We start from the raw sequence: 13,311 nt of genomic DNA, 5'->3' as shown, positions 1-13,311 counted from the left end.
TTGGCCGGAAGTTTGGGCAATTTTCAAAGCTTCGTAACTCAATTGTTTCTTAACCAAATTCGACCCATAATATATCAAAATGAAGATAGGAAAGTTTAAAAATAAGATTACACCTATTTAGAAACCCAATGATTACCGGAGATGGCCGGAAAATAGCCTCAAAGTTGGCTGGTCCGAGAAAAAACTGGAAAACTCGCCGGAAACTAGGTAAACTTTAAACGTTCATAACTTCTTCAATATTAAATGAAATCAAGTGATTCAAAAACAAAAATCATACTTCTCAACGAGACGAAGAGAATGGTATCTTTTTCAATGGTTAAATTGCCATGGTTTGGCTGGAAAAAGGCTCAAAATTGGCTGTCCACGGCCATTTTCAAGCCGTTTGCAGGCCAAACCACTATGAGTTAGCCATCGAAAAAGATACCATTCTCTTCATCTCGTTGAGAAGTATGATTTTTGTTTTTGAATCACTTGATTTCGTTTAGTATTGAAGAAGTTATGAACGTTTAAAGTTTACCCAGTTTCCGGCGAGTTTTCCAGTTTTCTTTCGGACCATTCAACTTTGAGGCTATTTTCCGGCCATCGTCGGTAACCATTGCGCTTCTAAATAGGTATAATATTATTTTACACTTTCCTATCTTCATTTTGATATATTATGGGTCGAATTTGGTTAAGAAACGATTGAGTTACGAAGCTTTGAAAATTGCCCAAACTTCCGGTCAAGAGCTTCGGGACACTTAACGGAGTTTTTAACGGAATGATCAAAACGATGGATGGTGGACAATCTCAGGGACCACTTTGATTGATTTGAAGTGTTAGGGACCAAAGTGATGAGTTAGGCAAATCATCAGGGACTATTTTGGCTATTTAGCCTAGTTCTTGTTGGTGTAAATAAATAGTTCTTGTTGATTACACTTCATTTGCAATTTACAATGTAGATGGCTAATATGATGCTTGATGATGATGCATTTTTGGCATCTATGGGAACTCAACCACACTCCCAATTTGGTGTAGTCACCGAAAATGAATCATTTGAAACCAACCAACCCAATAAGACATGTAGTCGACATACGCAATCAAGTGGCTTAACTTCTTTGTCACCCACAACTCGAAAGAGGAATAGGGGAGTTAACAAAATACGGTGGGGGCAGGGGGAGGTGCAAAAAACTGAACTTTAACAGATTCGGTCAAGCTATTTCTTCTTGTGACAATGTGGCCAGATTTGGCCGCTACATAGCAATGTTGGCTCATGATGGTGGAATGATCCTAATTGATTCACCTGATTGGCACCAAATAGAATCTTTGAAACTTGATCGAGTGTGGTCGTTGGTCCAGGTATTGATGCTAATTTGTAGGATTTGACTTGTTGGATGCTTACAATCTTGTGTCACAACTTCATTATTGTTTATGTAGGCCACTATAGACTGGAGAAATCCAAGAGCTACTGGCAAGAAGGAGAAAGTCAAGGCCATTGTGGAAACAAAATTGCATGATTGTTTCAGGACATGGAGGGCAAAACTTCGTAAGTTGTATTATGTTCCCTTTGAGAAATCCGAGCAGAGGAAGCATTGCAATGATTCTAAGGTATTCCAAACACAATGGCAAGTCTTGGTAGCTTATTGGGATAAAATTGAAAATAAGGTTTGTAAAACTTTTCAACACTATAGTTACTATACTTCATTAAACCATAGTTGAAACGAAATATAAGGTTCGATAAAATGAGTATTTTCCTTTGTGGTGTTCTTTATTTGTTGTGATCCAACGAAGATGTGCAACAAATGCCAAGAATCGAAATATGTTAAAGACGAGTCACACAACTGGGACAACAACTTTTGCTCAAATACGGAATGATTATGTGAGTGGATTCTTATAATATTATAATTTGATGTTGCCATGAATACTTGTTTTACATAGCACTGAAGATAGTCATTATATCTTATGATTTGTTAAAGATTAACATAAAGTTACAGGAATAGTGCTACAGATAGTGAACATATCTCATGATTAACTCACAACCTTAGTCTTGTTTTCATTCCTGTTATAAGTACATGGTTAAAACTTGACTTAGTTTTTGTGATTTGTTCCTCATTTTGTATCAGATGTTAGTTTAGGGATGATAATAGGATCTTTCTTAATTGTGCTTGGACCTGCCTTAAATTGATAATGCATTATCCAAAAAGTAATAATGTCCGAGTAATGGAGTAGCCTTGTCAAGAAGAAGACGTTGAGCAAAAAGAAGACTGCAATTATTCAAGTTAATGCTTGAACAAAATGAAACAAAAAATGAAAACTTTAAGTAGTCATCATGTCCCAGTCTTGTCAATGATAACTGGATTCACATGCATGGATATTTAATGTACGAGATCAATACAAACATCCAAATGTGTCAAAAACTATATATGGTATACATTTGACATAAACTAAAGTATTTTTTTCTTCCAATTTTTCAGGCCCGGCGGTTTATTACCCTCATTGATGTTTATGTTTATATATAGTGCACAATATTTTTAGTCATTGTAACTGTGATTGTTTAATGATTGTGGTTGTTTTTGGGATCTTTTTTTGTGTCTTAGGCTGAAGAACATGATGGAAGTGAACTTGATCGTGTGACTTTTTTCAAAATGACACACATAAGAGGACCTAAGCAACTCTCAGTTGATGATGAATCTGCCAGAATGATAGTAATTTGTACATTTTCACTTGACCAAATTTATTTCCAATAACCTTTAATGAAATTTTATGCATTTACGAATGATTAAGGCTTTTTCAAACATTTGGTGTTTGAAAATTTGGAAGTGGAGGTTCGTGAGCGTGGTGAAGAGGTAACAACTGAGGTTTGCAATAGGATTTATGCAGAAGTGTTGAGGTCAGAGAAGCGAAATCAAGTGCAAGGTTTTGGCCTTGGAGTTGGTTGGGCAAATGTACCAGGAATTGTTACTCAACAGCGAGGTATTTCTAAGAAAGTGAAGTATCTTCGGGAAGCTTATGAAGCACAGAAACAAGCCACTGTTGCTGCAGAAGAAAAAATGACTCATATGATGCATGAGGCAAATGAGAAAGCGGAAAAGATGAAAAGAAAGCAAAAAGAAAGCATACAAAGGCTTAGGGCCAAACAAGAGGAGAATTTGAGGTTAGCAAAGGTGCAAATGGTTAAGCAATTGAAAGCCATGTTGGCACATGTAGGCATCAACATTAGTTCATTTGGAGTGGGTGCTCTAGAAAGTACTTCAACTCAACAGCAAGGGTGTTGAAGCTCACATGCTCATATTTCAACGCGTTTCGAAGGTTAAAATGACAAGAATGTGCAGTGTTTCTAGTGCTATGATGCATGAGGATTGCCAAAGTGAGAATACTGGTTAGTTGTCATCAAGCAACCCTTGTAGATGTGTATTTTGTTTATATATTGCTGGTTTAACCATTAGTACGTTTGAATTATGGATACAAGCTTGGATATGTTATATTTTGTTGTATATAGAGAATCATGGGTCTGTCCAGCATAGGATAACATGTATTTTTTTGTTTAACATTTGGATGGGTTGTATTGTTAGGTTGCATGAATCGGTCTTGCGAAGAAGGCAAAGTAGGGTACTGATTGCAATTGCATTGAGATAACTTTTAATTGTTCAAATCAATATTCTACGCACTGGTTTCTAAATCAACGTACTCGGATCCACATTGGTTTCCACACACTAGTTTACTTCCGATTTGAGTTGTCTCAATGAACTCTTCAAACAATCGCATGTGTGACGAAAAGATCGTTAAAGAAACCAACCCTAGCCCTTTAAAAGTTCTACACAAATCTAAACTAAAGAATTCTAGAATTCATGCACAACAATGTCGATTAGTCTAGAAACATCTAAGTTATAGTAGTCTTTTCCAGAAAGACTAGAAGCTACTAAAATGTGTGGCCATTATGCAAAAGCCCAAGTCGGTAGCGGTGCATGACCAATGCACTAGCTAGAAAGTTCTAGCAATGCTTATGTCTACAAACATGCCTATAAATGTGTATGTTGTTGTGTAAAGCAAGCAAGAAGCTAGAATTGAGTGACAATCAAAGTGAGAAGTGTGAGTATTTTAGAGTTTGTTCCTAGAAAGTGAGAGAGTGTCATACCTTTTAAAATTGTTTTTTTGAGAGTTTACGTGATGTAATATTTTGTGAGCGTAATACAAATAATTTTTTTACTTGTTTTGTCTCTCCAACATATTAGAGTTCTGTACTCTACTTTTCTCATCAAATGGTATCAGAGTAGTATGATTGGAGACCACCTATGTTGAAGCTTTCCAGAATCTTGGGAAGTTTAGTAATTCGCAAGATTGCCGAATAATCTTGTTTGGCATATCGAAATTCTGCTGGCACAATGGATAATCTTCAAGTGGTTGGAGGAATCAAAAAGCTTAACAACAAACATTACACTACGCGGACGATGTGCATGAAATCTTATCTACAAGGACAAGATCTTTGGGAGGTCGTCGGCGATAATGAAGTTACTCAGTCGGTAAAAGACACCAATGACACTTTACATAAGTGAAAGATCAAAGCAGGAAAAACAATGTTTGCCCTGAAGACCACAATTGAAGAAGAATTGTTAGAGCATATAAGATAAACCACAACACCGAAAAAAACATGGAAATCCTTTGCCACACTCTTTTCAAAAAGGAGCGATACAAGGCTATACCTTCTTTAGAATGAGTTGTGATCGGCAAATAAATTTTCAAACTCAATAAGTGATGATTGAGTTGGCCATCCTTGTACAGCTGCAATGAAGCCTCAATTTTTGGGATCAAACAATGGTTAATTATTCATTTTATCCTGGATTCTATAATTGCAGCAGTTGAGTCTAATTCATAAATTTCATGGTCCATGGACTTTACCTTGTGGAAATATTGAGCAATCGTTATGCCCCTTTGTGACACCGATAATAGCTCATTCTTGAGAAGCTATAGCCTTGTATCGTTCCTTTTTAAAAAGAGTGTGGCGAAGGATTTCCATGTTTCTTTCGGTGCTTTTCGTATGTGCTCCAACAATTCTTCTTCAATTGTGGTCTTCAGGGCAAACATTGTTTTTCCTGCTTTGATCTTCTACTTACGTAAAGTGTCATTGGTGTCTGAGTAACTTTGTTTGTACCATATTTAGGGCCTCCGTATTTAGACCTCGTATAAATACTCGGGGGACTCAAATGTAATTATGTAATAAATGAAGGGGCAAATATGTAATAAGTGGGGAGCCCTTATTCTATAAAAGGACTCATCACTCTCCTCATTAGAGGATGTCAAGGTTTAAGCCATAGGAAGAGAGAAAACATCTCAGAGAGGGCAAACACAGAAAATAGGTTAGAGAGCACACTGCCTCTAGCCTTCTTATATATTCCCCATTCAGAGTGAAACAATATCAACATCAGTGTGGACGTAGCCCAAACATTGGGGTGAACCACGATACATCTTTGTGTTCTTTACTTTCTTGCAGATTCACGGTCGGATTTATGTTGTTCCAAGACCCCTCCGGTTTTGTGCATCAACATTTGGCGCTGTCTGTGGGAAACGACACGAAAAGCTATGTCGGTTCTCTTTCATTTTTTCATCTCACCACCTTGAGACCTCATCACTTTCCACCGTGAATCTGCATAAGCCCAAAAACCAAAATCAAAACCAAAAGCCCAATTCCTTGACCTAACAACAACGCTGGCTCCTCTGAGTCCTCCCCAACACATGAGTGAGGGAAGATGACCATCGCCACCACCTTCACAGTCGCCATCGTCGTTGTTATCATCGGATTCAAGTGATTGAGAGCTAGAACTTTTCACCACCCCATGTAGATGCATCTCGACCGTCCTTGGGCTTCCCTCTTGGCACGACTCTTTTCCTGATCATCATGTTCAGCCTCAGTGGAATCTTCTTATGTTGCTACCACTGGGACAAGCTCAGATCTCTCTGTAGATCTTTCAACCAAAACGCTGACCCCGAGGTGAAATGTTCAATGCCACACTCCACCGTCTCAACTGCTTGTACCGAGAAATGTTTAAACTGAAATAACAAAAAAAAAACCAAACTTTAGATGGCGGCAATCCAGTACGACAGTTGCTGCGCGCTGCTCTTGAATCATCACTCATCGTCGTTATCATCACCATCATCATCCACGTCATCGCTATCGTTATCCACTATTCGGTCCTTCAGCCCCACGTCGAATCCTCTCGTTATCGACCTCGTGCTGGACGACGACGTTCCGATTTAGAGCCTTCTCCACCAACCCCGAAGAGGCCGCTGCCATAAATCCCACCGTCCAAATGAGAGAACCAGTGAGGTAGTCCACCGTCAGAGCTGATGAAATCCTTGGCTTGCTCGAAGAAATCCTTCAAGCTCAGGCCTTGCTCTTCTGCATCGAGTGGGTCTTCTTCCAGCTTTTGAGGTTCGGTCTCCGAGTCCAAGGAGGAAGACGAATTTCAAACCAGGATTACCAATCCCGGAACAGGAAGAGCATGGTGGGGGAGAGGCAAGTGGTGCAATTGATGGCGGAGAGGTCGGCGGGTCGAATCAGAGTGGAGTAGCTCTCGAGCTCCACCAACTTCCTCGGGTAAACGAGAATCGACCCAAATTCCAAGATGGTGAAGCCCTGTTCGGGTCGGGTTGGCACCATTGTCTCCAAGTCGAAAAAGGCTATACTGACCTTTTACAGCTGGAGTATACTGACCTTTACAACGAACAAGCGGAAAAGGAAAAAGAGGAATGAGAAAAACACTTGGATAAGTATACTGACCTTTTGCTAGGGTTTGCGCTGCTCACCCATGCTGTAAACCTGCAATGCAAAAAAAAAAAAAAAAAAAAGGAAGAAAAGGAATATAGAAAGGAAAAAGATGTCTGGAGGTGCAGAAAAAAACAAAGGGAGGAAAAGAATAGAAACAGAAAAATGATGTCTGGAGATGGAGAAAAACCGAGACAAGAAGTAGAAAGCAAGGCTGTAGAAAGCAAGGCTGTGGAAAGCATGGCTGCCCACCCACTCCATTGTCTGAAAAGATAAGTTTTTATTCCGTCTATCATTTGCCATCATTCTATTATTAATCCATGTCATATATAGGCTCCTAGGATTGTACTATTAAAGTATGAGAGACCATGCCTATTGACCAAACCTGCCTCCACATGAAGGTTTCCTCCAACGGCTGGACCGCTGAGGTTGATGTGAAGGGAGAAATCTCATTGTTGCCAAGTCCCAGCAGTTTTTTTTTAATGATGTATTTAATTTTCTTATATTTTGGAGACGTCTGTATAACCTCACCAGAGGGTAATCATAAATAAAATAAGAAGGTAGCATGCCAAAAAAAAAAAAGGCAAAATGTCGACAAGCCCAAAATAGTCAGGCCTTATGGCTTCAAACTCCAACCTCCATCCCTCCACTTAAGGTTCACCCTCTATTATCATCAACTAGGTGATCAAAAGTATGTCCAGTACTCCAAAATTATTCGGCAGCCCGCTGCAATTATCACAAACTAAGTGATCAAAAGTACATCCAGTACTCCAAAATTATTCGGCAGCCTGCTGTAATTATCACCAACTAAGTGATCAAAAGTACATCCAGTACTCCAAAATTATTCAGCAGCCTGCCGTTATTATCACCAACCAGGTGATCAAAAGTACAACCCGTCCTCCAAAAAATCATACATAAGCATCACTCATGACAATCACCATCATACATGAGCATCACTCATGCTAATCATACATAAACATTCATAAGCATCACTCATGTCAATCATACATAAACATTCATGTCAATCATACATAAACATTCATGAGCATCACTCATGTCAACATCCATAAGCATCACTCATGTCAATCAGCTTCGAAAGCTTCATTTACATAACTCCAGTGAAAGCTTCATTTACAAAAGCTCCAGCTTCAAAGCTTCACTTTCAAAGCCTCACCTATAAAACTTCACTTTTAAAGCTTCACCTACAAAGCTTCAATGCATGGTATACAAAGACCACCTCTGAACAACAGCCACTTCGGCTCATACATGGATTGAATTTGAAGTCTCCAGCTAACAAACTCTATTGACTGAAGACTTGGGGGACTACATTATGTACCATATATTGGGGCTTCCGCAACTGGGCCTCATGAAAAATACTTGGGGGACTTAGCCCAATATTTATGTATTGAGGAGCGAACCCTTATTCTATAAAAGGGATTCCCTCACTTTCATTAGAGAGCACCCATTATTCATGTATTGAGGAATGAACCCTTATTTTATAAAAATGACTCCCTCACCTTCATTAGAGAGAGACTCTTAGCCCATCACTTATGTATTGAGGTGCGAACAATTATTCTATAAAAGGGACTCCCTCACCTTCATTAGAGAGTATCACCGCCAATTGAGTAACCGTCTCGCCGCGAGCATCACTCCTAACCCATCACTTATGTATTGAGGAGTGAGCCATTATTCTATAAAAGGGACTCCCTCACCATCATTAGAGAGCATCGCCGCCTGTTGAGCAACCGCCTCGCCGCAAGCATCAACTCTAGCTCATCATTTATGTATTGAGGAGTGAGCCCTTATTCTATAAAAAGGACTCCCTCACCTTCAACGCCACAAGCCGAGCCAACCAAGGCAACATAAGCCACAAGCAGAGCAACCTCGCAACATTTGCTACTTCTAGTTGAGCATCATTTCACATTGAGCACCGCCTCATATCGAGTATCAGTTCTAGACGACATCTAGTTACTTCGGCCCGCACATGGACTGAATTTCAAGTCTCCAGCCAAAAGACTATCTTGACTGAAGACTTGGGGGACTACTGTTTGTACCATATTTAGGACCTCCGTATTTAGACCTCGTATAAATATTTGGGGGACTCAAATGTAATTATGTAATAAATGAAGGGGCAAATATGTAATAAGTGAGGAGCCCTTATTCTATAAAATGACTCATCACTCTCTTCCTTAGAGAAGGTCAAGGTTTAGGCCATGGGAAGAGAGAAAACATCTCAGATAGGGCAAACACAGAAAATAGGCTAGAGAGCACACTGCCTCTAACCTTCTTGTATATTCACCATTCAGAGTGAAACAATATCAACATCAGTGTGGACGTAGCCCAAACATTGGGTGAACCACGATACATCTTTGTGTTCTTTACTTTCTTGCAAATTCACGGTCAGATTTATGTTGTTTCAAGACCCCTCCGGTTTTGTGCATCAACAAACTTCATTACCGTCGAGGACCTCCCAAAGGTCTTATCCATGTAGATAAGACTCCATGCATGTCGCCCACGTATTGTAATTTTTGTTGTTAAGCTTCTTGATTCCTCCAACCACTTGAAGATTATCCATTGTGCCAACAGAATTTCGATATGCCAAACAAGATTAGTCAGCAATCTTGTGAAGTACCGAACTTTTTATGATTCTTGGAAGCTTCAACAGAGCTGGTCTCTGATCGTACCGCTTTGATACCAATTTATGAGAAAATTAGAGTACACAACTCTCATTTTTAAGTGTTAAGTGACAAACAAGCAAACAAATTTGTTGTATTACACTCACAAAATATTGCAACATGCAAACTCTCAAAAACACAATTTTAAAAGTTATGACACTCCCTCACTCTTTTTAAAGACATTCTAAAACACTCAACGCTCCTCACTTTGATTGTCACTCGCTTCTAGCTTCTTGTTGCTTCTGTCTTGCTTAACACATCAAACACACATATTTATAGGTATGTTTGTTGATCTAGGAATTGATAGAACTTTCTAGCTAGTGCATTGATCATGCACTGCCACCGACTTGGACTTTTGCATAATGGCCACACATTCTAGTAGCTTGTAGCCTTCTAGAAAAAGACCACTATAACTCAGATGTTTCCAGACTAAACAACTTAGTCCCAGTAACACTTCGGAAAATGGAGAGTACGTTGCTCTCTATTCCTCTCTTGGATTCAATTACAGAAGCATTCAATCACACTCATACATAAGGCTATTGCCCTTTATTTGGCCAATCCAATGCTATTTCGGGGATGATGCTTTCGTACTAGATATATAGAATCTGGATCAAACATGTTATTATTTGAATTAGCACTTTGCTTTCACTTTTTGCTTTTGGATCAAGGTTTAATTCATCTTCCATGTATTGGGGTTGGTTGTATTAAATTTTGGATCAATTTTCATTAACTTTGTCTATTTATCTAACTCTTAACTAAATTGGGGTGTGCTACTCAGTACTACGGTCTGGTGGTATTCCTCTTCACTTAGAAGTGTGAGATCTTAAGTTCGAATCTCGTGGATGGCGAAATCGATACCAAATTAGTTTGTCCATTGTGTGACTTAGCTGAACTCTCATTTCCCTTGGTGTAAAAAAAATATCAATGTACGAAAAAAGAAAAAAAAAACTAAAATAGGGTGTAGTTTTAGAAAAAAGATATCGGAAGCAGTTTTAAATTTGTGTTTAATATGACAAAATTAAAGTGTATAATTAAGTTCAATCGAAATAGGTTTTAATTTAAGATAATATGGCTGAGCATTTAAATAAATAAAGGGTAAATTACATAGTAATCCCTCAGGTTTGAGGTCTATTACAATTTCATACAAAATATTTCACTTTCATACCTCAAGTACTATTTTATTTCAATATAATACATCTGTTAGATTTTCCATCCATTAATCCGTTAAATGCTGACGTGACTGCTACATTTGTGCCACGTGGCAAAAAAATATTTTAAAAATTAAAAATTTAAAAAAAAATTTAATCTTCAACCCCAAAAAAAAAAAAAAAAAACCCCAAAGCCAGATCCCATCACCCCCCCTCCCCAAAAAAATGATTATCCCTTCCCCAGATCCCCCATCCCACCCCCAACAATTATCCCTCCCCCCAACCCCCCTATGCGACTAACCTCACCATAGCGCCCCCCAACCCCACGACCCACCTCACTCAAGCCCCCCTCCACACTACCTGTAACCCAAAAAAGAAAGAAAGAAAGAAAAATAATTATAAAAAAATAAGAAATAAAAAATAAAAAAAATAAAAAAACCCATCTCCCTTTCCCTGCAACCCAAATCCCATCTTCCCCAATGGGTATGGATTTAAGGAGTGGGGTGTGTAGAGAAGGGAAGAGGGTGGGTGTGTGGTGGGTGCGAGGGTTGGTGCGGAGGAAGACGTGAAGGATGGGTGCGATGGGTTTGGGAAAGATAGGAACAGGGAAGAAAGGGGTGGGTTGCAAGGAAGAGGGGTCGGGGAAAATGAAGATGAGTTTTTTTTCTTTTTTTCTCTCTCTCTCTCTCTTCTTCTTCTGGGTTGCAGGTTGGGTTTTTTTTTTTAGGGAGGGATGGAAGACGAAGTGGGCTTTGGTTTTTGGTTTTTTTTTTTTATAATTTATTTAGAAGATTTAGGTTTTTAAAAAATTATTTTTTTTGCCACATGGCACATATTTGGCAGCCACGTGGCACAAATGTGGCAGCCACGTCAGCATTTAACAGATTAATGGATGGAAAATCTAACAGATGTATTATATTGAAATAAAATAGTACTTGAGGTATGAAAGTGAAATGTTTTAAAGATGTTGTATGGAGTTGTAATAGACTTCAAACTTGAGAGGTTACTATGTAATTTACCCATAAATAAAATAATAATAATAATAATTACAAAAAGAAAAGAAAAAATTGAACCGCTCGAACTGCACCGAATGGTTTGGTTTGGTTTGATTTTTTTTTATTTTAATTTTCAATGGTTAAACCAAACCACACTGTCCTTAATCAGTTTGGCAATCGATTCCCAAAATTCTTAGGGTGCGGTTAACCGAACCGATCTACATATATTTAATTTTATTTTTTAATCATAATTAATATGTGTAGTAATATAAATAGTTAGTTATTTACGAGTTACCGTGTTTCCACCACATGAAAACAAAACCTAATTAGTTTAAGAGTCCCTTTCGAGAAGAATAGGGGCACCATTTGGAGAATGCAGCAGTTGTTGCTTTGGTGCTATCCTTAGGCTGCTTCATTTATATTTTCCTTTTAACAATCACTCATATTGGTGCTATCTTATGTAGCTTTAGGAAGAGAAATTTATTATGTATTTTATTCTTTATACAAACCAAAAACCAATCCAAACCAACCCGCCACATTCGGTTAACCGACCTGATCGGTTTTAGACCCAACTTGGTTGGTTTCGGTTTGCAGTTTTGGCCAAACCAACTAGGTTGGTTTGGTTTCGGTTTTGGTCCAAAACCGACGCAAACCAACACGTGCCCACCTCTAAAAGATACCATATACACCCTGGCCTATTGAGATTAATGAATTTTTCCTTATATACGTAACACATTATGAGACCTTCAATTTTCTTGAAATTCATTGAGAGAAGCATATTATTGACTCGTTTTCAATAATTGAAACGTTTCAGCCATTTAATACTACGGTCTAGTTGTATTTCTCTTCCCTTGTAAGTGTTAGGTCTTAGATTCAATTTTTGCCAAATACGAATTTGAACCAAAGTAGTGCTAAGCCCATTATAAGACTAAGCTTATCCCCTTTCCCTTAGTGTAGAAATATTGTTTGTTAAAAAAAATAAAAATACAAAACAATTTGAATCGTTTCATTTTTCAAAAAGGCTTATTCCTAAAGTGCCATTTGAAAAGTGAAACCTAGTGTCCCGAGTGTTTTGCATCTAGGGGTGCAACTTGAGTTGAGTCAACCCGAATTTGTCCATTCCCAACTTGATTATAAATCTGATTAGGTGGGTTAGAATAAAGAAAAAATCGGCCAAAACCCAACTCGACTTCAAACTGATCATTTGTTGGGTTGGGTTGGGCTGATATCTTGCCTACCCATGTCAACCCAAACCTAACCTGATTTTGAGCTTGAATTCGCTCATGTACATATCACCCATACCACTTCATATTATATAAGTTAGGGTAAATATCAGTTTACTACCCTCATGTTTCGTGGTTTTCAACATTTGGTACATCAAGTTTTTTTAGTCCCATAGTCATACCTAAAGTGTTAATTTTGGGACAGTCTCATACATCTGTTAGTCAAACTGTTAAATCTCTCGTTAACTGATGATGTGGCACTCATGTGGACAATGACTGGGCGCCACGTGTCTCATACATCCATTATTCAAAAAAAAAAAAAAATTGGTCCTTTTCTACCTCCCCCGACATCTTCTTCCTCTCTTATCCCTCCATTCTCTCCAACGATATCTTCTTCCTCCCTTATCCCTCCATTTTCTTCCCCGCACCAACCCACCAAACCTTTCTCTCCTTTTCGACTCATCATACATCCACCCTTCCCCCTTCATCTTCGACTCCACCCATCCACCCACCCTTCCCCCTCCATCTTCCCTC

At 38.6% G+C, this 13,311-nt stretch overlaps 2 protein-coding genes across 2 annotated transcripts in view; one reads left to right on the top strand and one right to left on the bottom strand.

Moving 5' to 3' along the window:
* The window catches only part of LOC126621695 (uncharacterized), a 55,931-nt gene that overhangs the window by 15,915 nt on the left and 26,705 nt on the right, over positions 1–13,311 (bottom strand). The window lies entirely within an intron of this gene.
* On the top strand, positions 1,769–3,305 carry LOC126621709 (uncharacterized). The gene is made up of 3 exons (XM_050290274.1): positions 1,769–1,855; positions 2,574–2,688; positions 2,761–3,305. The coding sequence occupies exons 1-3, from the start codon at positions 1,796–1,798 to the stop codon at positions 3,249–3,251; spliced, it is 666 nt and encodes a 221-aa protein (XP_050146231.1). The 5' UTR covers positions 1,769–1,795; the 3' UTR covers positions 3,252–3,305.

This window comes from Malus sylvestris, chromosome 5, assembly GCF_916048215.2.
Source record: "Malus sylvestris chromosome 5, drMalSylv7.2, whole genome shotgun sequence".
Lineage (NCBI taxonomy): Eukaryota > Viridiplantae > Streptophyta > Magnoliopsida > Rosales > Rosaceae > Malus > Malus sylvestris.
This window is presented reverse-complemented; position numbering and strand designations above follow the sequence as displayed.